The sequence below is a fragment of the Rhodotorula paludigena genome (genome assembly GCF_050403205.1).
Source record: "Rhodotorula paludigena JCM10292 DNA, Rt_paludigena_JCM10292v1_ctg48, whole genome shotgun sequence".
Lineage (NCBI taxonomy): Eukaryota > Fungi > Basidiomycota > Microbotryomycetes > Sporidiobolales > Sporidiobolaceae > Rhodotorula > Rhodotorula paludigena.
This window is the reverse complement of record NW_027481410.1, coordinates 29-21,913: the sequence shown is the minus strand read 5'-3', so window position 1 is coordinate 21,913 and position 21,885 is coordinate 29. Positions and strand designations below refer to the sequence as shown.

Genomic DNA, 21,885 nt, shown 5'->3' with positions numbered 1-21,885 from the left:
TTCCGCTTCTTCGTGGCCCCATCGCTTATGACCTATATACTGGCTTTTCGGCGACAGACTACGCCCGACTATCATAGTCCGTCCTGACCGCCAGTCCTTTGAACTGAAAACCCTTGTTGAACTCCTGGTCTCCGTAAACTGGCCGGTCCCAACTGTGCTTGACCCGAGCTCTGGTGAATTCTGCCGGCCGACCGTCTCAGCAATAATTAGAAACAAAGTTCCCGGAGAGAGAGGTACGCACCCAAGCCCGAGACTGGCTCGACCGGCTGCTCCGTCGCCTTGTACAGTCCGAGGCGCTCGAGCACCGGCGAAGGCGCCACGACACCAGTCTTCCAGTCATGAGCCGCCCGCGAGAAGTAGAAGAGGCCCATCCTCTGCACGTGTGCCTGGTCCTCGGGCGGGCGGACCACACGATGGATCGTGCTCTTGAGATACCCGCCGGTTGCGAACGACAGAATGTCGGCCGTCTGCGCAGGGATTGAACAGCGTGAGCAGGCTTTGAGATAGTGGATTTGGGTACTCACGTTCACAACAATAGTGTTCGGGATGTACGGGACATGCAGCCACCTGTTGTCGGGCGAGAGGATCTGCAGCCTGCGAAATACGCAGAACAAGCGCATCAGAAGCGAGCGGATTCGTTAACAACAAGAGTGACGAACCCTTGCACGACTTGCGAGAAGAGCAAGGTCAGAATGCCGAAGTCCGTGTGTCCGTTGAGGTAAGCCTTGTCCTTGAGCTTCTCGTCAACCTTCTTCGAGTTCGGGATGTAACGCATCTGCGCGCGATTCTTGTATTTACTTGAGCCAAATAAGACTCAACAATGGGAGCGGGAAGCAGACGCACGTAGCGTAGGTGGTCTTCCGTCGGTCGTTCCCATGCGTGTGCCTGTTAAAGGAGAGGTAACCGAGCCGCCCCAAGCCAACGGGCTGACTCGCAACGCACTGCCGCAAAGTACTCCTCAGGGAGCTCTAGCATGAGCGCAAGGAGCCGCAGGAGAGGGTCAAGCACCCGTGCGTGCACCTTGCGCTGGAACGCTTCAATTTCGGGCTTGAACGGCTCGAGGTGGTCGAAGTCGGGAAATTCATGAGTCATGGACGGCGTGATCTTGGGTAAGCAGAGACTGCATGTAGGAACATCAGCACTTCGTGCATTTGTGCTTGTCGCGGCAGACTCACGCTTCCGAGTTGTCCTTCACGCCTGAATCGCCCATGATGCGGAACCCCTCACGGAATCCGAAGAAGTTGCCGCGGGCAAAATCGCACGGGTACTTGCGCTTCTCGTCGAGTGAACTGTTGAGGAAAGCGTTGCCGATGGAGTGTTGGCGAATGACGTCCTCGTCCAAGATACCGGTGTTCTCGACAAACCTGTCGGAAGTGGGAATCAGTTCACGTCGGTGAGAAGCAGGCGAAGGCACGCACCAGAAGCCGACCTCAGTCACAGCGTGCCGCAAGTCCGACACGAGCTCCTCCTTCCTTGCAGGCCATTTGGAAAGGTCGATGCATGCGAGCTCAGCATACTCGAGCTGCTCAGACGTCGGAGCGGGACGTTCCCAGACTGGTATGTCAAGCGCAGACGAAGGCATCGCTTCGTTGGACAGGAGCCCGTGAGCAGAGCGGGGCAAAAGTCGAGCAAGCCTTCGAGGACACGTTCAGCGGCGCTGTGGGGCAAGCACGTCGACGCGCAGACGTGGCAGACGCTCGAGATAGCCTTTCCCGGCCGGCAGACCCGCACGCAAGGCGTGATTCATCGCTGGAGACGGCGACATCCTGGCTCGCGATGGTGTGCGCAGATCCTCGAAGGGTCCTACAAAGCAACGCCCTGGAGATCGCTGCAGGTGGGAGGAGCGCTGCGACCTGTCCTCAGGGGAAGCTGAGCCAGCAAGCAAGCCGTGAAAGCTGTTGTAGCCTGCAGGCGAAGGCATTAAGTGCTTGAGACCTGATGAAACGCCGCCGCCGAGGCGAGACCGGCCGCCTCGCCGGGATCTCGCTGGCTTCTTCCGCTTGCGTGCTCCCGCTGTTTCCGACATGCTCGAGCACCTGCTCAATGACTGCCAAGCGCAGCACACCCCGGTTTGGCGTTCTCCAGCTCGCTGCGCGCTGTGACTCTCGTCGTCTCTTTTCCGCCGCTGCTGTTCTGCCGCTGCTGCTCCGCTAGGGATGTCGTGCAGCTCGCAAGAAGACTACAAAGAGCAGTTCCCAACTGCTCTTGAAGCTGCTGTGGGGAAGGCGCCATCCGAGGATGCGCTCGACTTTGAGGAGCGCTTCGCCGCCATCGACCGGAAACGTCTCATGCGCCGCGTCGACCTGCGCATCATCCCGTACATCTGCCTCACATACATGGTCGTCCGACTGGATCTCGGGAACGTGGCTAATTCTGGTACGTCAATCCGTTTCGTGGCGTGCGCAGTCCTTTTGACCCAAATTCGAATGCTGCAGGGACAATGAACTCGGAAGCGGGCCATTCTCTCAAGCAGGTCCTGTCCCTGGATGCCAAGCAGTGGGCCTGGGTCATCTCATGCTTCTACTATCCATACATGTTTTCGTGCGTCCGCTTTCTGGCTCCTGCTTCCGGAGACGCACCGTCCCTGACCAACTCTTGCGACACGCTTGGTGCAGTGAACCCGTCTGCACCTTCTTTGTCAAGCTGACGTCGCCTTCCGTCTGGCTCACTCGCATCATGGTCAGCTGGGGAGCAGGTGAGCCGCGTGCAGTCCCGTCAACGCCGAGGCGCGATCTAACTCCGACTTGTTTCCTGATTTCTGCAGTGATGGCTTGTATGGCTGCCGTGACTGTATGCTCGAGCGGAATAGAGGTGGTGGACAAGCACTCACGCAGGATGTTGTGCTGCAGAATTACGGTGGTCTCGTCACCTGCCGCGTCCGTGCGTACTCGTTCCCTCCAATCGCTCCTGTTCTCGTGCAGTGCTAACGCTAGTGTTGTAACAGTTCTTGGTCTCTTCGAAGGTCTGCCTGTGCTTGGTATCGCTTGCGGGATAACGGTACTCAAGTCTTCTTCGCCCGTCAGGCTCCTACTTCACGTCGGTCATCTACCACTGGTCATTTTGGTACACGCCTGACGAAATGGCGCCAAGGGTGCTGTTCCTCTACGTCGCCAATTCATCGGTGCGTTACTTTGCGCAAAGTTGCCTGGCGATCATCTGACAACCGTTCTGCCCACAGTCTGGCGGATGTACGAGCTCCCTCTAACCCCCACAGCAAAAGCGCTGACATCGATTGGCGCAGTTTCCGGTCTCTTTGCCTACGCTGTATCATTTGCGGATGGCGCAACGCTCTACGGCTGGCAGGTGCTCTTCATCGTGGAGGGCCTTCTCACCGTCACACTCGGCATTGGCATGTACTTTATCCTGCCGGATTGGCCAAGTGTGCGTCTTCCGTTCCCCTTTGCACATTGCATGAATACTGCTGACTGTGTTCAAATTCGTCGCCAGACGAGCAAGTGGCTTTCGCCTCTCGAGCAGGAATACATTGTCGCGCACCGCCACCGCAACGCTCCGAAGACAACGGACAAGACCTGGGTGACAAGTGAGATCTTGCTCATGTTTGCCGACCCGACCTTCTGGTTCTTCTCCCTCTTCTGGGCTTGCTACGCTGTCGGGGCGTGGGGCATCAGCACGGTCCTGCCTTTCGTTGTTCTCGATCTCGGCATCTCGGTACGTGCTGTTCCTTGTTGTCCCATGGTTGCCTTCCTGATGGCCCCATTCGTAGGACTCGGCCGGAACGCAGCTCCTCCAGATTCCGCCAGCTGCGACAGGCGTCCTTATGTGCTGCCTCTCGGCTTACCTGATCCGCAAGCGCAACGTGTCGGCCTTCTTGTGCACGCTCGGCCGTATGTTGCAGCCTCCGTCCCTCAAGCTTAGGCCGAGCTGACTACGCATCCACGAACAGTCGTTGGCGGGGTCATCGTCGCTTTGGTCATTCTCATCACGGTGGAACCAGCAGGCGTACGATATGCGGCGTGCTGCGTCATCTCTGGAGCAGCTCCGTCTGCGTACGCCTGCTTGTGGCCGCGCCGCGTTGCCGCCCTGCGCGGTTCATCGGCTGCGGCGCTCGGTATTGGCATCAATAATGCCATCTCGCAGCTCAGTGGCCTCGTCGGACCGTCTCTTTGGGTGCGCTCCGCTCATTCTTCTCTCATGAGGTCTCCTCCATTCTGACTCGCGAGACGCTGCAGCGCTCCGACTACGGTCCGCGCTACATCAACTCCGCCAAGGGCGCGTGCGGGCTCGTTGCGGCCGATTTCTGCATCGTCCTTGCACTGTGGTGGCTCATGGAGGGTGACCTCACGCGCTTCCCGTGGCTCAAGAGGCGCGTGCTCGCGCAGACGCAGGTCTCGGAGGCAGACGTCGAAGCCGAGAAGCGCGGCGAGACAATCGCGAGGGGCCGAGCGTAGGGGATCCGCTCGAACATGTTTGCAACATTGCCTTTTTGCTGTCACTTCACCCGAGCAAACAAATCGCTCCACGTTTGTCGTCTGCGTAGGATCTTGCGCGAGCAGAGGTGAAAGGAACATGTATGGCACATCAAGCGGGACTACGTGGAAACGACGTTCAGGCTGCGTTGCCTCCCTTGTTCTCTTGGATACACCTGTTCGACTCCTTCCACATGAGGGCCGCATCAGCCGAGAGGCGGGCAAGACTGTCGAACATGGACGAGGTCGAGGCGGTCGCGACGCAGATCTTCTCGAGACGGTCTGCGATGGGACTGTTGCTCGTTTGCCTGTGTACGGATCGAGGGTCAGTCGTGTCACAAGCAGGCAAGAGCATTCGACTCGCGTGTCTTGGTGCAGCTCTTGCAGATGCATGCGAAGTTTGGCGACGTGCGCACGCCTCGCTTCCTCCTGCTCCGTCTGACGGACGTTGCGACGGTCGTGAGCCTGTTTCACGATTGCCTGCGTCGACACATGTCGTCAGTCGGGATGTGCGCGATCATGGCGGCCTTTCGACGTCAAGAGAGTACGCACTGCACCGAAGTCGCTCATAAAGCTAGAGAGGTCCTCGTCGACGTCGTCCCAAGCGCCTGACTGAACGAGACTGCGTCCGGGCGAGCGGGCATGGGGCGGCCTGAGCTGTTCAGTACGCTGCTCGCCGTAGCCAGTGGCGTCGCGCTGCTGGGCCCGAGGCGCTGGCGGCTGTCGCGCTTTGAGAGCATGCGAGGCACCGCTGCCGCCCTGGACGCCGGGGACGCTGGCGCGTGCAGCCAACTTCGCCGCCTTCTGCGAAGTGAACTCCCTCCGCCCGTGGATGTTGTCGATGGACGTCTTCGACGCCGGACCCGCCTGCTGCGCCGTCGTGACCAGGAACGGAGCGGTCTCGTCCGTGTTCACCTGTACGGCCTTGTGGACGAGGGCGATCGAGGGACCGAATCGCACCGCCGACTCGCGCAAAGGCGGAGGCGCCGCATCTATACGCTGTGACGTCTGCGGTCGGACGGTGGAGAAAGTGAAAGTTGACGTCGCGCCCCGGACTTCGGCCGGACCGTCTGAGGCTGCATGCAACTGAGCTGCACACGTCGCGAAGAAGGGTGTCAGCTCACGAAGCGAATGTAACGCAGGGCTAGACTTACCAAGGATCGACCCGCCGAGTCCTGGGCCTGCAGCATAAACCGCCTCCGCCTCGTCGGCGGCTTGGTCGATGCCGAGGCCGAAGTGCACGCCCGAGTCGTCCGCTCCGCAAGGGCCCGCCATATCGACATCGGCATTGAGCTGCTTGAACGGATCGCCTCCGCCGGAGTCGACGCCGTTCTGAATCGCATCGGGCACAATGACCCGAGCGTCGAAGGAATCAGTCTTGGCGGGCTCAGCCGCTGGCGGCGGGCGCTGCGAGTCGGTTGTTTGATGCTTCAGTGTTGCAACTGGGAGCTTGAGCGAGGTGCTGTCGTCGTCCGTGGCGAAATCGCCGTGCTCGTGGTAATCTTGGTCGTGTGCCGCACCCACATGCGGTGCCACCTGCTGTTCTTGTCTGCTCATGTCGCCGAGCGGAATCGCCGGATGCCTCGTGTCGCTTCTGTCGCGACCTAATCCTGTCGAACCGACCAGACTGCGCATCGAATCGTGTCAGCGCTCACCGCCAACGAGGCTGAGGCGAAGACGTACCGTGCGAACGAGCTATTGACGATTGGCTGGTGCGAGGGCGAGCGGCTGCGCGGCTTTGAGGGGCCGAGGCGTGCGAGAGTACGCTGCGACGGATCGAGCGGCTCGGGGATATCCTCGGTCACGCGTTTGTCGTGCGTTTCACTTGGACCGGTGGACGGTGGAGGCCTGTTGGGAGGGATTGGTGAGCTTTCCGCAGTCCTCGACTGAACTGAAGGCATCGCAACGTGCCGTTCGGGCGGATGGGCGACCTGCTTGACGACTGTCCGGCCGCGCGCGGTGCTCACCGACGCAGCAGAGTCACCGTCGTCCTCCACAGTTGCCTCGTGGTCGTTCTTGTGCGACTTGTCCTGGCGATGCGAGCGGACATGCAGTTTGCGGTGCGGCTGGACGCGTTTCTTCGGCTCGTCGGACTGCCGAGCCACCTTCCTCCTTTTGCCATTAGCGCGATCGTGCGACTTGCGCTCGCGGCCATAGCGCTTCGATAGGTTGCCAGTGTCGCGCTTGTCCTCGAGCGAGTGAACGAGGTCCGCCGAGTCAAAGTCGGTCTCGCGCGCGCTATCACAGGTCGCTTCGCCGCTCTGCGACGTGGACGGCGAGAGTTTAAGGCGCTTGGACGAGCGCGCTGGCGGTACTGCAGGCCTGCGAACTCTCTTCGAGATGTCGGTGTAGGCAGCGGACGCGCCGCTCGCTTCGTCGTCAACGTCCAGCTCGGCGTCGGATGACTCGCGCGAGGTGCGCTTCTTGCCCTTGCTAGTGCTGTGGAGCTTGGCCGCTTTGCTCGCGGCGGCGCGTCGGGGCCGCTTGTTGACCGTTGACGTCGTAGATTCTGCGGCCTCGTCGCCTTCGGCTGGGAGCTTGACCTTCTTCTGCACGTGTCCCGTCGACTGCGCCGGTTTCCGGATCGTCTGAGCCAGGGCCGTTGAAGCGTCCGTACCTGTGTCATCCACCTTGGCCGGCGAAATGCGCGCGGCAGGCGATTCCGACAGCGTCTCGGCGAGCGTTGCCATGTGCGCCCTGTGCGACTTGCTCGTCTCGCGGTCGACGTTGGTCTGGACACCGATGTTGATGTCGTCCTCCTCTGACGGCGGATCGGTAACGTTCGATGACGTTCGGACTGGACGGCGGTCGGCCGCAGAAGCACGATGAGCGGTGGACGAGGCGATGGGCGGCTTCTGCGCGCGGTGCTGAGACTCCGCAGCGGCGCCCGGCGCAGTCGAACCGACCTCGATCAGTCGAGAGCTGCGGCCGAAGGGCTCGTGGGAACTGGAGCGCGGTTCGTGCACGACCTGCGAGGGCGGCGGAAGCTTCTCGTCGCTGGGTGCACGCGTCGCCACTCCATGCTCTTGGCCATCGTGCGGTTCGTCTTCGCCGCCTCCGCCGCCAAACTCGCGACCGGCGTGCACGTCGTCGAAGTGCAGCGCGTCTTCGGCGCTGCCATTCGAGCGACTCTTGGCGGGACTACTGCCGCCGTGCGTCGAAGTGCGGCCCTCGATGTTGGCGAGCTTAGCGAGCTCTTCAGCGCGGCGCGAGCTCGCCTCTTGGCTGCTCTCGAGTGCCTTGTCGGCGGCGGAGGGGCGATGCGCGACGACAGCGGCGGGCGGCTTGACCTTCTCAACTTGGCTAATGCGGCTCTGGCCGGGCTTCGCAGCGACAGCGGTGGCACGCTGCGGGTTTGCGGTCGCCAGCATCGCGCTCGACGGTTGCTCGGCGACGATGGGGCCAGCCTGGCTCGACTTGCGCGGCGCACGCTGGACGCCCGAATTCGGTCCCGTCGAGACTGGCGAAACGAACTTGACCGCCTTGACCGGGTGCACTCCATGCTGCTGCGCCGCAGACGCGCTGTCCGATCGGCCGGGAGGGGCGTGGACGGCGTCGAGCGGCGAGGTTGTAGGCGTGTTTCCGGCCGGGGCGGCGGACTGAGGTGTCAAAGCGGGGAAGCGATAGAGCTCTTCGCCGAGCCTCGGGTGGAGCTGGCCACAGACTTGTGTAAGCTCGAAGTAGAGGTAAGAAACACAGCGCGACGTGCCTGTGCGCGAGCTTCGAGCGTCTTCTTCAGCACCGTGATGTTGGCGTCGAGCGCCGCAACCTGAATTTCGAGCTCGTGAAAGCGACGCGATGGGTCGACACCTTGCTTGTCAACAGCGGACTTCCGGGCCGAGTCGATGTGGACAGGAGCGGCGGGGTGCGGACGGCCATCAAGCGTAAGGGGTGACGAGCGAGCGAGGAGAAAGGTGATCTGGAGGAGACCTGCTCCGTGGAGTGCATGAGGTGAGTGCTGCGCAAGCGGGTATCTTGGCCGACTTTGACTCACGGACGTCCTGCTCCTGCCCGACAATGTCGACGTGTACCTTGACTACTCCGCCGAGAGCCGCAACAAGCCTGACCTGACTCGGGTCGTCGAAGTCCTTGCTCGCTTCGTCTTCGCGTACCTTGCCAATCTCGACGTCGCGAGCTGTTGCGCACTCAGTTTGGTCCAAGGCGAACATCTCGTGCGGCTGCGGGACGAGCGAGGCAACGATGTCGCGGCAAATCCAGATCTTGGCCGCCTTGTACAGTCCGTCTGCGATCTGTCTGAGGGACGGCGCCGACGCCGGAGTGGGCATCGTCTCGCGCTGCGACTCGATTGTCGTCTCGAGTAGCTGCTGACCGTCGTACTTGATCGAATGAGCGAGGAAGGGTTGCGAGCTGCGGTCGAGTGAGCGCAATGCGAGTCAAAACGGGTCGTAGCGAGCAATCAAGCAGAATGGACAGACGGACCGCTTAATGCTCCGGTTGGCGATTTCTCCGGCGAAGCCTTCGAGTTGCGCGTCAAACGTCCGAGTTTTGAAAGAGCGCCACACGTCGCGGAGCTGCGACGAGTGCGAGCCGAATCGTGTCTCGCTGAACAACGCCTGAAACCATGCCTCGCGAGCAGCAGTAGAAGCGGACGACAGCGACTTGCGCTTCGCGTCTGGCGCATGCAGGCGGAAAGCGAGGGTGTAGGCAAGCTGGCTGATGTGCGCATCGTAGCCGCTCTGGATCAGTGCGCCGAGCTGATCGCTGCGCAAGCAAAAATTGGCAGCGTGTGTCAAGTTCGAGAAATGTCGTTCGGGATTGCCAAAGATGAAGAACGCACCCGCCGATTGCAGCGCGTACGACCTCCTTGTTCTCGAAGTGCCTCGTCAAGAGCTCGTTGAGGACGTCGAGAGCGAGATACTTCGCCTCAGTTGGCATCTTGGTCGACCGGCCGTCCTTGATCTCTTCTCCTGCTGCTACCGGGAGCGAGTCGGGCTCCGGGATGACGACACGAACGAGGGTCTCGACAAGAACCGAAGCGAAGAGCTCGCGATCTGTGTAGCAGGCGATGCGGCCATGTCAGACTCGGTAATGCGTCATGGCGAAGAGCTCACGCACAGATGTAAGCATTTGAGGTCGACTTTTTGATATCCTTCTCGTTCAGATCGAGGTGCAACTGCGTACGCTGCCAGTCAGCATGCAGGACGCGATTTTCAAGGCGAGGTGATGGAAAAGAGCGACGCACTCTGAGCCCGCTGAGGAGCGCGATCAGCAGCTTGTGTCGCCCTTTCTCGGTAATGCGCGTGTTGAGCTCGTCTGGATCATCGACAAACCGGCAAAGCGTCGCAAGGAGGACGCGCGAGATCTCGAGGACCGTCGTGACCTTGTCCTCCTTAGCAGTGCCCTTCTGCTGCTGATCCTTGAATTGAATCGTTGAGACTGTGTGAGCGAACAACGCGTAGCGCAGAAAGGCGGCGAGGTTGTTGAGCTCGAGCGCGGAGAGTGGCGAGTCCTGCACGATGCCGGCGCAAGGTCAGAAGCAGGCTCGAGCGCAGCGCCCCGCCTTCCGCGGACCGCCGCGGGGTGGCCGACGCAGAACGCACCGTCTCGAGAAGCTTCTCGAGCCACTCGAAGAGATTGCGCGCGGCTTTGTCGGACGGCGAGAGCTTGGCAGACGGCGAGTTCGAAGTGGCGACGAGGCGAGCGAGGCGGGCAGTGAGCGCGCGCAGGTCGCCCTCTGGCTGTGCCTGCAGGTCGTCCGTCGCCATCTGCGTACGCGCCAGTCCCGAGCGAGACGAGTGAGCGCGGGGCGATGTCAACGCAAGAGGTCAACCTGCGGTGACGATGGAAAGGCGAAGGCGATGGCTTCAGGGCTAGCTGTAGGCAGCGCCAGCAGAGCCTCAGAGTCTCCTGCGAGCCTCTTCAGGCCTCTCACGGCGTAAATCGCTACGGGCGCACGGAAAGCGTCTCCCGCTCGCCTCGTCCGTACTATCCTTTCCTCAGCGGCTCGTCCGCGGGTGAAGCTACGGAGCAGAATGCACGCTCGAAGCGAGTCAGTACAGTCAGGTGTGAGGAGGAAAGGAAGAGGAACATACCTGGCCGCGTGGTCGAGAGGACTGCGTCGTCTGCTCTTTCCCGACTCTCAATCACGGGAAGCGGAAAGAAGAGACAACAGCAAGATAGCATTCACCGCGCGGACGCATCAAAGGCGCTTCACGTTCACTCCTGCAATTCCTCGTACCGCTCGAGGTACCGCCCATACAGCTGCATCGAAAGGCTCGGCTTCTGCGACAGAGCAAGACGGACCACGGTCAGCGACGTTTAACAAGCTGGTAAGGGAGGGCACGCACCTGCAGCAGCTCGACGATGCGCTTGATGAAGTCATCCTTCTCCATCGGGCCACTCGTCACCGCTCCGTCCAGCAAGCCGACTTTGGCATTCTTCGCAGCCGAATCGGCGAAGTCGACGATTGCCGCCTTGTCGAGGAGGAGGGACGCCTGCTGCTGCGAGGGAGTGCGGCGCGGCGTGATGGAGGCAAACTCGCGTGCATCGGCAGAAGCAGTGGCTGGAGGACTGGTGGGGGTAGGAGGAGAGGGCAACGCCGTCGTAGACGCCGTCGCCTCGCTTGATGTTGCCTGAGCTGGCGCTGCCGGCTCCTTTGCCACCTCAACTAGCTCTTCCGCCTCCGTCTCGTCACGCGCAGGGACTTCGTCCTCCACCTTCGTCGACTGCAGCTCGAGCGGGGCAGCGGCGGGGGCCGTCGCAGGAGTTTCCACCGGCGCGGGCGCCTCCTCCTTCTTCTTCGTCTTGCTCGCTCCGCCCGGCAGTGGCAGCATCGCAAACACGTCGTGGCTGAGCACGGGCGGCGCAAACATGGGCGCCTTCTTCGCGGACACCGGCGCAGGCGGACCCGGCTTCGGCTCATTCTCCGCCGGCTTCGGCGCCTCCGCCACCGCCGAACGATGTGAGCTCGCGCCACCTGCCGGTGTGGCATCCATCGAGAACGGCGCAGGGTGCATCGTGCTCCTCGGCTCGCCGTTCGCGACGGCCTCAGGCGATGCGGCAGAGATCGTCGGCGGGAACGGCAGGTCGCCGTTCACGATGGGATGCGCCTGAGCAGGCTGCGCGGGCTGAACGATCGGAGCGGGGGCCGGAGCGCTTGCGGGCGGGCTGACTGGGTGTCCGAGCATGGCGAGGAGGTCGCGTGCGTCGCGGGGCGCGGTGGGAGGAGACGCGGGAGAGGAGAAGGGCAGAGTCGCGGGTGCAGGTGAGGGCGACGCGTAGGTCTGTGCGGGCTGTTGACGCGGAGGAAGCTGCTGAGCTGCAGGCTGGGGCGACGAGACCTGCCAGGATGGAAGGGTGAGCTGGCGGGACCGGAATGTGAGCGAAAGTGCCACGTACGCCTTGAGCCGAGGCAAAGATCGAATCCAGCAGAGCCATGCCTGTCGGCTGCACGGCGGGCGAATGCGGCGGGGGTCGAGACTGCTGAGGCGGGGAAAGGGGGAGTTGCGCAGCTTGCGGAGTGGGCGATGCCGCGGCGAACAGCTGCTCGAGCTGTGTTGGCATGCGGTTCGCTGCGAGAGCCGGTGATGCGGAAGGGAGAGTAGCGCGAGCGGGACTGGGCGAGACGGTGGCCGCGGCGAACAGGGCATCGAGGGGATTGACCGGCTGCTGCTGCGCCCGGTGCGAAGGCTGCGCAGGAAGCACAGCCGGAGCCGGGGCAGGCGAAGCCGCCTTGAACAGCATGTCGAGGGAGATCGACTGGCCGACCGGGACAGCCTGAGGAGGTGAAGCAGGCGTGGGCGCAGAAGGGGTATAGGCCGAAGCTGCGGCAGCTGCAGCCGACTTTGCGCGAAGCCTGCAAGGGCGGAACGCGTCCATCAGAGTCCGAAAAGCAAGGTGGTAGAGCTCAAACGCACTGCTCCATCTTCTGGCTCAACTCGACGCGCTCCCTCTCCTCTGACACCCAGATCCCTGTTGCACGGTCTGTAAGGCGGAGGTACGGCGTCGGTGTAAGCGACATGAGGAACCACAACAGGCTCGGGCTGCAGAGGCAGCCTCAGCAGTGAAACCAGAACGCACCCGCATCCGTCCCGCTCTCGAACAAGATAAACTCGCCACCCGACTTGACCTCACACTCGGGAGTGAGGAATTCCTGCACGTATTCGAGCCCGTTGCGATTCAGGACGAAGAAGCCGTAGTTGGGTGCGACGGAACTGCAGGAAGACGACGGTGAAATGGTCAGCATTGCACGTCCTGTCGCACTGAAGCACACGCAAGCGGGACAAGAGAGCTTCTGTAGGTCCTGCAGAACCGCCAGCTCACCGCGAGAAGAGGAACAGCGGTCCCTCGACGCCCGTTTTGACCTGGGAGACGGAAGGCGGCGCGTCAGCAAGCAGCTCGTACGCCGCTGGCATGGGCCATGTAGCGAGCGACAAAGCCCGACGAGCTCACCCAGCCGGTCCCCTTGTTGTCGTAGAGGCTCGCATGGCTCGTCGACGTGATGATCCGGTCGATGCGAGGGTCGTGGCGTTGCAGGTTCTTGAGGTTGAGCTGCTGCCGGATCTCTTCCTTGGCTGAGAGGGCCATGCTCGCGCTGTGCAGACTCACAGGAAGCGGGAGCAGGGAGTGGGCAGACGACGAGGGTTGGAGAGCAGAGGGAGAGGGAGCAGCACCGCTTTCGGCTCTCTGTGAATTCTTCTTGCTTGATCGCATCAAAGTCGCGTTGCGAGATGACGAGCGAGCAGAATTCGCGCCAAAAACCCGCTGTGACGGGGTCGACGCGGCTCGCCATTTCCTCTTCATCCTCGTGACATCGCACGACGTTCTTTCATCAGGCTCCTACACCCCTGGCGTTCCCGCCTGCGCATACTCCGGTACCGGCTCACTCGTCGCTGCCTCCTTCTCCGCCTTGAGCCGCCGGCTCTCTTCCCTGAACTTCTTGAACCCGACCGGCGGGCGCTCCACGCCGTAACGCTCCCGCAGCTCGGCGATGGGCGTCTCCCACTCCTTCTCCCAGTACACGCCGATGAGACACTCTGCCCGCCCGCCCGCGCGGAGCGCCCACGGGCCGTACGTGCGCCATAGCCGCGCGCGCTCGTCCGGGTCCATGCGGAGCGGGCCAAAGATGCCGCTGAGCGCGGCGACGGGGAGGCCAAAGTTGGACAGCTCGAACCACTTGACGACGAGCTCGGCAGGGAGCGAGACGCCGAAGCCGAGGAGGACGTGGTAGAAGTCGTGCGACTCGCGGTACCGCTGCATGAGGTAGGCGAGCTCCGAGTCGGGGATGTAGCGCACCTGCATACGGCGCAGACGTCAGTCGTATTCAGCCTGCTCGGCGGGGAGGAAGAGGACGCACAGGATCGCGCGTGTCGGGCGTGACCTTGTTCCGCCGCAGCCACTCGTAGTAAGCGCGCCCGAAAGACCCTTCCGGCAGCTCCTTGAGCTTCTCCACATCGATGCTCTCCTCTGTGATCCGCGGTCGGTCTCGCAGGATCGCACGGCCGGAAGGTGTCGACCGCATGATGGACTGGAGGCGGCGAAGGGACGGGAGGGGAGCAGAAGTCTCGGAGAGCACAGCAATCATGTCTGTGCGTAGCTTAGCTGAGTCAGTACAGAGCTTCTAGAGGATGTCAAAGTCAATGCAGAGCGTCGCACCGTGCCGACTCGTGTCGATGAGCCCCATGACGGCGGAACCGACGGTGAGGAGCCCTCGCTGGAAGAGGTTGATCGGGACATGACCGGGGTACAGTCCGCCCTCCGCCTTGGGCAGGTCCTCGGCTCTCGGCGGGGGCTTGCTCGCGGTCGAGTGCGCGCGAGTTGCGACGGCGAGCGGGGCGGTGCGATGAGGACGACGAGCGAGGGGCGTCGCGAGCGAGCGCGACAGCGTGCGCGTGCACGAGCACGAGCAGCAGCTCTGCATCCTGCTGGGCAGTGAGCCTGGCTCGAAAGCGACGAGTGTAGGAGGGACAACCCTCGGCTTGCACTCTCTGCCTCTGACCAACTCGGCTGGCCCGCTCTCTCTCGCACACTCGAGCCAGCGAAGAGCATGCTGCGACTCTGGGACCGACAATGAACCGATCCATCGTCCGACTTGCCCGCCTGCGCCTCTCTGCAGACGGCAGATGGGTTCGCTCCTCCCTTCCGCTCAACCGCGACCGTCACCCTGCACCACCCAGAGCGCCGCTGCGAGCTCTCCCGAGTGCCAGCAAGCCCACGTTCGAGACGCTCGCAAGCGACGCGACGCCCGTACCCTCCATACAGTCTGTCGAGCCGGACAAGGACGGATCTGGAACGAGGACTGCCGTTCCTGCGGCTTCAGCGACACCTGCGCCTGAAGGACCGCCAGCAGCTGGAGCAGCATCGCCAATAGGAGCGTTAGCCAAAAAGGATTTCCTCGGCGTCGAGATTCCGCTCAAGCCAAAGGCGCCCGAAGCAGACGGTCCGTCGATCCTCTCCCTCCTCCGACGCTCCTTTCGGTCCTTCTGACCCTCACTTCTCATCGTTACCAGAGTGCTGCATGTCTGGCTGTGCGACGTGCGTCTACGACCTGTACCTCGAAGACCTCGAGCACTACCACGACGCGCTCGCGTCGGCGCGCAAGCTCGTCGTCGACAAGCTGCGCTCGCGCCGCGGGCTCGGCACCGAAGCGTGGCGCGCAGCGTGGCCTGCCGAGCTTGGCCCAGTCGACGAGGCGCTCGAGGACGTGGACGAGGGAGCGGCGGGCAAGGGCGGGCGCGAGAAGGAGGAAGAGGCGAGGAAGCGCGCCGAGAAGGAGCTGCAGCGTACGAGGGAGCAGCTCGACCCGGCTATGCGGTGCGTTCTTCCCTGTGGTGGTGGCTGCGTAGCTCTTGACTGACGCGGGTACACACGCAGGACCTTCCTCGAGATGGAGGCGCGCATGAAGGCTAAGCAGCGCGAGCGAGAAACTTCATCTTCCCCTGCCGCATCATAAGCGGCCATGCGCTGTCTCGTACTCTCGCCATCTTCACCGTGGAGCGAAAGAACGACGAGTATGTTACACGGCGCAGCGCCACGACGACTGCGCCCGCCAGCCTACAACAGCGTATGCCGCCCTCCTGGATCCACCACCCAACGGTGCACGAAGACGCCTAAAGACGCAGCTTGCGCTCCATGCCGAGGTGGAAATCGCCTGCCGGAGTCGACTGGGCGCGGTCTGTTTGGGCGGGATAGACGGAGCGAGACGGGGTCAGCTAGACCGCACGCATGTACAACAACAGTAGACTTTGCACTGTGCGAGTACGTCGAGGAGAGAAGGGCGCACCGATGAGGACGTCTTGTGGTCGGATCTCCTCGTCGCGGCCCATGAGGATGTCGAGGTGAATGTTGCCCGGCTTGGTGAAACCGCTGCCGGGGAGGCCGAGCGACATCGGTGTCGGTGCCTGCGACGGCACAGGGAGGTCAGCTCGGGAGATGCAGCAAGGTATGCGCCGAGAGACGCACCGACGAGACGAGCTGGCGCTCCATCATGAGGCGGACGGGGGCGTGCACGCCGTACATGTTGCGCTGGAGGGTCATCTCGAGGTTCTCACGGGTGGCATCCCACTGCACGGATCGAGCGCGGGACGAGGTCAGGCGGGGCGCGAGGGTTACGCAAGCGGGGGGTGAGGGGAGGGGAGACGCACCTGGGCGATGCGGTTCTCGAGCGGGTGCTTGAGGGCGACGTCTGCGGCGATGGAGCGGACGCCGAGCTGGAGGGTGTCGTGCAGGCCGTGGCTGTTTGCGGTGGCAGCGAGCGAGACGGAGGCGGTCGTCGGCTGCGAGGGGGGTACGATGGCGAGCGAGGGTTCCTGCGGGTGCGAGTGCGCGGGTGAGCCTGTGTCGTGGGTCGAGTCCTCTCTGCTGGACTTGCCATGGCGTCTCGAGCGTGTCAAGGTGGAGCAGACCAAGCCTCGTCCTCGTCGTCGTCGCGATGACCTCGACGCTCTCTCCCTCTCCTCCTCTCCACACTCTTACCTGATCAGCCCCCAGAATCACGCCCACGCACCGAGGATGGCCACCCAGCAGGACGCCAACCTCGTGCGCAGGCTGCAGAACATTGCCCACCTCGTCCTCGTCCTCTCGGGCAAGGGCGGCGTCGGAAAGTCGTCCGTCTCGGTCCAGCTCGCCCTCTCGCTCCTCGCGTCCGACCCGACCCTCCGCATCGGCCTCCTCGACGTCGACCTTACCGGCCCCAGCCTCCCGCGCATGCTCGGCATGGAGGGCAGGGACGTCCATGCCAGCACCGACGGCTGGGTCCCTGTCTACCTCGACGCCCGCACCGCCCTCGCACGAGCCGATGAGCGCGGTCTCGCAACAGGCGCGACCGCCGAGGGCGCGGCCCAGGGGGACGCGGGGGCTGCGGCGTCGGCACCTGCAGCTGAGGTGAGCAGGGGTTTCCTTCGTCAGGCGAAGAGGGGAGCTCCTGCTTTGCGATCGCGAACGCAGCATGCTCGCCTTCGTGCTTGCCTTCAGCGAGGGCTGACCCCTACACTCCTACTCTCAGTCGACAGCCTTCCCCGAAGCTTCGACGCCTTCCTCAGCTTCCGCCCCTCCGCCGCCTCCCGTCGCTTCCACCTCCTCTGCTCCCACGTCTACCTCGGCACGTGACACTGCATCTGGTGGCCTGCTCGCCTGCATGTCGATTGGCTTCCTCCTCGCATCGTCGCGCGAATCGGTCGTCTGGCGCGGACCCAAGAAGAACGCCATGATCAAGCAGTTCCTCGCCGAAGTCCGCTGGGGCGAGCTCGATTACCTCATCGTCGACACGCCGCCCGGTGCGCTGCCCTTTCTCTCCGCTCGCCGGGTCTTCCCAGCCTGACCCGGTCTCTCATCCTGCAGGCACATCCGACGAGCACATTTCGCTCCTCGAATCGCTCCGCCCGCTGCTCCTCCCACCCACACCGACATCGCCGCCGCTTCCGACGCTCTCCTCGCTCCTCGTCTCGACCCCGCAAGCCCTCGCGCTCCTCGACGTCTCGAAGGAGCTCTCGTTCGTCCGGCGCACGCAGCTCCCGCTCCTCGGCCTCGTCGAAAACATGTCGGGCTACGTCTGCCCGCACTGCGGCGACGTCGTCGGCGTCTTTGGCCAGGGCGGCGCCGAGGACTTTTGTCGCAAGGAGGAAGAAAGGAAGGACTCGACCGTCGAGGGCGAGGGCGGAGGGTGCCGCTTCTTGGGCCGCGTGCCTATCGACCGCGAGCTGGTGCAGCTGCTCGACGATGTTGCTGCTGAGGGCGCGCCTGAAGCGGCGCCGAGCGGGACAAACGGGGAGGGAGCGGCTCAAGGGTCGACGGCGGATGCAGCAGGAGGGCGACGGCGTACGCTCGTCGAGCGGTACCAGGCCATCCCGTCTTTCCCGATCGTGCGCAAGATTGCCGAGCAGGTCAAGGGGCTGATCGAGGAGCAGGTGCGCAAGGAGGAGGGAGAGGGACGGAGACTCGTAGCCGTCGAGCGCAGGCGGATACGGGGCTAGCTGCAACTCCGCGCAGTAGACTCTTTTCGCAGTCGATGAGAGAGGTGCGGGGGGTCCTGGTGCGCTTGCGAGGAAGGGGCGAGGCCTCGTGCGAAGAGGTCAGGCGACTCGCGGCTGGTTCCCCACCTCGCCGTTTCCCCTCTTTCCCCTCCTTCCTTCGCCTTGCGCTCCCTTGCAAGCTCGTGCGTGCGTCGATTCGGCTGCTTGCGCCCCCCACCGCACCTCGCAAGCCCACTTGTCAGACGCAGATCACCTCCTTCTCGTTCATCAGTCGTCTGCGCTTTCCCGATGGAACCGCTCGAGCAGGTCACCTCGAACGACTCGGCCGCCTCGGTCGAGCTCCTAGACTACCTCGTGTGCCGCTGCAGCGGTCTCGAGCAGTGCAAGCAGTGCGCGTGCGACTTCCGTGCGTCCTGTCCCGTCTCGGCTCCCGTGTGGGGAACGAGGCTGACCAACGCTCCTCCTTGTCCCGCTCGCTCCAGGCGAGGACAACTCGTTCACGGGTACGACTCTGCTCGCTCTGACTGTCCCACCCCGATGCTGATGCGGAGGAGCGCTTCTGCAGCCGGCATCGACCCCGAGCCGTTCCGCGAGGCCATCCAGGTCGACTTCACCATGAACAAGGACGGCGAGCCGCAGTGCAAGAAGCACAAGAAGACCGAGTGCTCGCAGTGCTTCAGTCTCAAGTGAGTCCTCGAGCCGTTGGCGCACACGTGCTCTGCGCGTCCCGGCATCCTCACAGTGGACGGGTGCGGCGCGGCGCGGCGCTCGGCCGTCGTTAGATACTGCGGGCACTTCACTGACTGCTCATTCTTCCGTGCGCAGGAAGCAGATTGTGAAGCTTACGGTGCGCTCCCGTCCTTCCCCACCACCAACCGTCGGCCTTCTCAAAATCGTACCACTGACGGTCGTCTCAACTTCTTCGCGTTCACCGCCCGACTGTAGAAGGAGGGCCAGAAGCGCGCCAAGATTGACGCCAAGAACAACCCGATCTCGAACCTGCTTGTCTGAAGCAATACGCATCTGAGCGCGACTTGATCGGCGGGTGCGTCGTCTTTGCGTGACTCTGGCGGGCGCATACCTGACGCGTTACATGGCAGTCATTCAAATTGCTTTCCAGACATGGGCGCGCTCATGCTCACCATAGGTCTGATTTACTTTCGCTGTCCCATCCCTTCTCCGGCTTTCCGTTATCCGGTCTTTCGAGTTTCCCTGTGTGTACAGCCGACGGTCTGGTCTGAAATGAATAAGCAGTACCCTGAAGGTCGCAGCGAGACCGCGAGAGCAAGCCGAAGCATCTCGACCGAGTTTTGGGCAAGTGCCGCGGTGCGGTCAACCCACGCTCCCGAATGACTCGCTGCACAGGCAAGAGAAAAACCGACGGTGTGAAGTTGCGAGGGGGAGCTGCGCTAGTGGTACATACAGGGGATGCGAGAAAGGCGATACTGCGAGCTATGCGGTACAACCGAACAAGGGCACGTTTAGAATGAGGGCAAAATCTAATCAAGCTGGAAGAAGGGGATGTCGGGTGTGTGCGTGAGCGAGCTTAGTAGCGCGAGCTGTTGGACCTGCCGCCGCCGCTCTGGCGGCCGCGACGCTCCCACCGCGCGCCGTCGCTGCGATCGTAGCCTTCGCTGCGACCGCGCCCGCCGCCAAACCCGCCGCCAAACCCGCCGCCGCCGCCGCCGCCGCCGCCGCCGTAACCGCCACGACCGCCGCCGTAGCGGGGCTTGTCGCGACGCTTGGTACGCCCGTCGTTCATGCCGAGGCGGTTAAGGAACTCGTCGCTGACGTACGGCTCCTCCTCGAGTCCGAGAGCCTCGACGGACCAACGCTTGAGACCCGTCAGGACGACCTGCTTGGTCGTGCGGAGCTCGTGCGCCTTGTTGATGTAGTAGCCGAGAAGCGAAGCGAACGTCTCGCGCACGGTGATCGAGTCGAGGGCGGGAAGCACGTTGGTCTTGAGCGAGTCAGGGAGGGCATCGATGCGAGGGGAGAGGACGGGAGGAATCGACATGGGGCGAGTCTGGAGGCGAGACGGGAAGCGAGAGTTGCGCGAGGGCGGGGCGGGAGTCGGCTTGGCGAAGGTGGGCGGGTTCGCGTCCCACTCGCTGGCCAGCTTGACAAGCTCGCGCTGCGTGTCGCCGACCGTGCACGGTTTGAGGGGAATGTCGTTCAACTGCCAAGAGATGAAGCCGCTCTCCCACGGCAGGAGGACGAGGTCACCGCGACCGGCCTTGCCCGCGCGACCCGTGCGTCCGACGCGGTGAATGTACATGTCGCGGGAAGGCGGAATGCCGACCTGGATGACGCGTGTCACGCCGGGATAGTCGACGCCGCGAGCCGAGACGTCCGAAGTGACAAGGATCGAGTAGCCGGACGACGCGCGGCGGAAGAGGTCTGACGCGCGCGTCCGCTGCGTCTGATTCTTCTTCGAGTGAATCTCAACGATGAGCGTGTCGCGGCCCCAGGGCAGGTGCGCCTTCATCTGGAGGAGGATCGACGCAAACATCTCGGTGAGACGGGTCGTCGGAAGGAAGACCACCGCCTTGCCGCCGCCGGTCCCGCCGTTCTTGGCCGCCTGCTGGGCCCACAACAGCTGATCGTGTGCGAGCAACCGCAGCACGTGAACGAGCTGGTCCTCGGCCTTCGGAAGGATCGTGTGGAACTGCGGAATATGCAGGTGCGTGTCGACTTCGTCGGCCGGAACCGTGTCGATGTATTCGTGTTCCGTCTTCAGACTCTTGCGCGCAACCTCGCGGATCTGCTTCGATACGGTGGCGGAGAAGAGGAAGGTCTGGCGGTGGTTGACGTCCGGGAGGTGATTCGCGACGGTAGCGATGTCGTCCGAGAAACCCATGTCGAGCAGAGTGTCGGCCTCGTCGAGGATGAGCAGCCGAGTCTTTGCCAGCGCCTTGCGCACGGACGGCTCCGTCTGCAGCACATCGACGCAGCGACCAGGCGTGGCAACAACGATGTCGTTACTCGGGCTGCGGATCCACTCGCGCAGCTGGTTCGACTTAGACGCTCCGCCGACGAGAAGGCGAACGCCAAGCTGAGGCAGGTGCGACGTGAGGGCAATCGCCTCATTCGCGATCTGTGTCGCAAGTTCACGAGTAGGCGAGAGGATGAGGGCGCCCACCGTCGACTTGGCGTGCGCCGCGAGAGCCTTCTTCGCCTCGTGAGACGACGCCTTCGGGTTCTCGCGCTGGAAGTTCTCGAGGAAGTTCTCGAGATCGCGCAGGCGGCCCTCGAGTGCCGGGATGAGGAAACCCAAGGTCTTGCCCGTGCCGGTCTTCGCGCGGACGAGGAGGTCCTGCGCGGCTTCGATAGCGTCACCCTGCTCGGGCGACGACGAGAGGCGAGGCAGGCGCGACAGGACAGCCGCCTGAACGTCGGTCATCGTCTCGTACTTGAACGGCCTGGCAATACCAAGGTTAGCTGAGCTTGGTCGCAAGGCGGTGAGAGCCTGTCACGCACTTCTCCGTGACTGCACGGTAGACCGGCGCGTGCAAGCTGGCCTTGATCGACGCATAGGTGCGCGGAGGCTGTGCAGGCTCGGATGCAGGTGCCGACGGTGCTGGGCTTGTTGACGCATCAGGCGTCGACGTGATGGGCGCAGGGACGGTGCTCGAGAAGGCTGCTGTGTAGAACAGCAGTCAGCGCCACAGTTGCTGCAGACGAGAGGCGAGCACTCACCTCGGAGCGCTGCAGGACGAAGAAGCGCCGCAGGACGAAGGAGCGCCAGCGGCGTCGGCCGTGCGGCAGCCGCGATAGGCCGCGCGGTGGAGCGCAGCGACGCACGCAAGCAGCGATGCATCTAGACCTCGCTTCGGAAGAAGGTGGCGAGGGAGCGGGAGAGAGCGCGCCGAGCTTGCTTTCCTGTCCTCACGCGCGAAGTCGCGCCGGCGACTGCTCCCGAACGCGCAATCGACAGGTGCAGTGTCACGCAATAGGCCGCATGCAATGTGCGCGACACAGGTCAGGGGATGCGAGACGTCTCCCCGGCAGTCAGCCGAGTGGACCGG

The 21,885-nt window shown here is 63.2% G+C and overlaps 10 protein-coding genes across 10 annotated transcripts; 4 read left to right on the top strand and 6 right to left on the bottom strand.

The window, feature by feature from the left end:
* Positions 1–58: 58 nt before the first annotated feature.
* Positions 59–1,582, bottom strand: JCM10292_007056 (uncharacterized protein; the record flags this gene model as incomplete). Its single annotated transcript, XM_076651244.1, has 8 exons — positions 59–180; positions 242–467; positions 525–594; positions 660–775; positions 844–885; positions 943–1,120; positions 1,176–1,364; positions 1,419–1,582. 8 exons carry the CDS (start codon positions 1,580–1,582, stop codon positions 59–61), a joined length of 1,107 nt encoding a protein of 368 aa, XP_076503162.1.
* Positions 1,583–2,156: 574 nt separating this feature from the next.
* Positions 2,157–4,409, top strand: JCM10292_007055 (uncharacterized protein; the record flags this gene model as incomplete). Its single annotated transcript, XM_076651243.1, has 13 exons — positions 2,157–2,376; positions 2,436–2,541; positions 2,616–2,695; positions 2,765–2,790; positions 2,850–2,880; positions 2,945–2,962; positions 3,024–3,121; positions 3,179–3,188; positions 3,242–3,381; positions 3,448–3,669; positions 3,725–3,845; positions 3,905–4,128; positions 4,191–4,409. The coding sequence occupies 13 exons, from the start codon at positions 2,157–2,159 to the stop codon at positions 4,407–4,409; spliced, it is 1,515 nt and encodes a 504-aa protein (XP_076503161.1).
* Positions 4,410–4,566: 157 nt separating this feature from the next.
* On the bottom strand, positions 4,567–10,153 carry JCM10292_007054 (uncharacterized protein; the record flags this gene model as incomplete). The annotated part of the gene is made up of 12 exons (XM_076651242.1): positions 4,567–4,709; positions 4,844–4,907; positions 4,980–5,518; positions 5,582–6,054; positions 6,111–8,080; positions 8,137–8,357; positions 8,422–8,795; positions 8,868–9,149; positions 9,226–9,439; positions 9,504–9,561; positions 9,631–9,897; positions 9,989–10,153. The coding sequence occupies 12 exons, from the start codon at positions 10,151–10,153 to the stop codon at positions 4,567–4,569; spliced, it is 4,770 nt and encodes a 1,589-aa protein (XP_076503160.1).
* Positions 10,154–10,604: 451 nt separating this feature from the next.
* Positions 10,605–12,974, bottom strand: JCM10292_007053 (uncharacterized protein; the record flags this gene model as incomplete). Its single annotated transcript, XM_076651241.1, has 7 exons — positions 10,605–10,670; positions 10,736–11,728; positions 11,787–12,243; positions 12,305–12,371; positions 12,468–12,601; positions 12,711–12,751; positions 12,840–12,974. The coding sequence occupies 7 exons, from the start codon at positions 12,972–12,974 to the stop codon at positions 10,605–10,607; spliced, it is 1,893 nt and encodes a 630-aa protein (XP_076503159.1).
* A 252-nt stretch (positions 12,975–13,226) lies between these two features.
* Positions 13,227–14,307, bottom strand: COQ4 (ubiquinone biosynthesis protein COQ4; the record flags this gene model as incomplete). The annotated part of the gene is made up of 3 exons (XM_076651240.1): positions 13,227–13,682; positions 13,744–13,973; positions 14,043–14,307. The coding sequence occupies 3 exons, from the start codon at positions 14,305–14,307 to the stop codon at positions 13,227–13,229; spliced, it is 951 nt and encodes a 316-aa protein (XP_076503158.1).
* A 149-nt stretch (positions 14,308–14,456) lies between these two features.
* On the top strand, positions 14,457–15,339 carry DPC25 (Dpc25p; the record flags this gene model as incomplete). The annotated part of the gene is made up of 3 exons (XM_076651239.1): positions 14,457–14,826; positions 14,897–15,200; positions 15,261–15,339. 3 exons carry the CDS (start codon positions 14,457–14,459, stop codon positions 15,337–15,339), a joined length of 753 nt encoding a protein of 250 aa, XP_076503157.1.
* Positions 15,340–15,496: 157 nt separating this feature from the next.
* On the bottom strand, positions 15,497–16,260 carry UMP1 (Ump1p; the record flags this gene model as incomplete). Its single annotated transcript, XM_076651238.1, has 5 exons — positions 15,497–15,561; positions 15,670–15,787; positions 15,849–15,950; positions 16,031–16,121; positions 16,178–16,260. 5 exons carry the CDS (start codon positions 16,258–16,260, stop codon positions 15,497–15,499), a joined length of 459 nt encoding a protein of 152 aa, XP_076503156.1.
* Positions 16,261–16,397: 137 nt separating this feature from the next.
* On the top strand, positions 16,398–17,857 carry JCM10292_007049 (uncharacterized protein; the record flags this gene model as incomplete). Its single annotated transcript, XM_076651237.1, has 3 exons — positions 16,398–16,769; positions 16,891–17,161; positions 17,226–17,857. The coding sequence occupies 3 exons, from the start codon at positions 16,398–16,400 to the stop codon at positions 17,855–17,857; spliced, it is 1,275 nt and encodes a 424-aa protein (XP_076503155.1).
* A 288-nt stretch (positions 17,858–18,145) lies between these two features.
* On the top strand, positions 18,146–18,868 carry JCM10292_007048 (uncharacterized protein; the record flags this gene model as incomplete). Its single annotated transcript, XM_076651236.1, has 5 exons — positions 18,146–18,263; positions 18,340–18,360; positions 18,423–18,543; positions 18,683–18,704; positions 18,803–18,868. 5 exons carry the CDS (start codon positions 18,146–18,148, stop codon positions 18,866–18,868), a joined length of 348 nt encoding a protein of 115 aa, XP_076503154.1.
* Positions 18,869–19,403: 535 nt separating this feature from the next.
* On the bottom strand, positions 19,404–21,677 carry JCM10292_007047 (uncharacterized protein; the record flags this gene model as incomplete). The annotated part of the gene is made up of 3 exons (XM_076651235.1): positions 19,404–21,279; positions 21,338–21,500; positions 21,557–21,677. The coding sequence occupies 3 exons, from the start codon at positions 21,675–21,677 to the stop codon at positions 19,404–19,406; spliced, it is 2,160 nt and encodes a 719-aa protein (XP_076503153.1).
* Between the last annotated feature and the right edge of the window lie 208 nt (positions 21,678–21,885).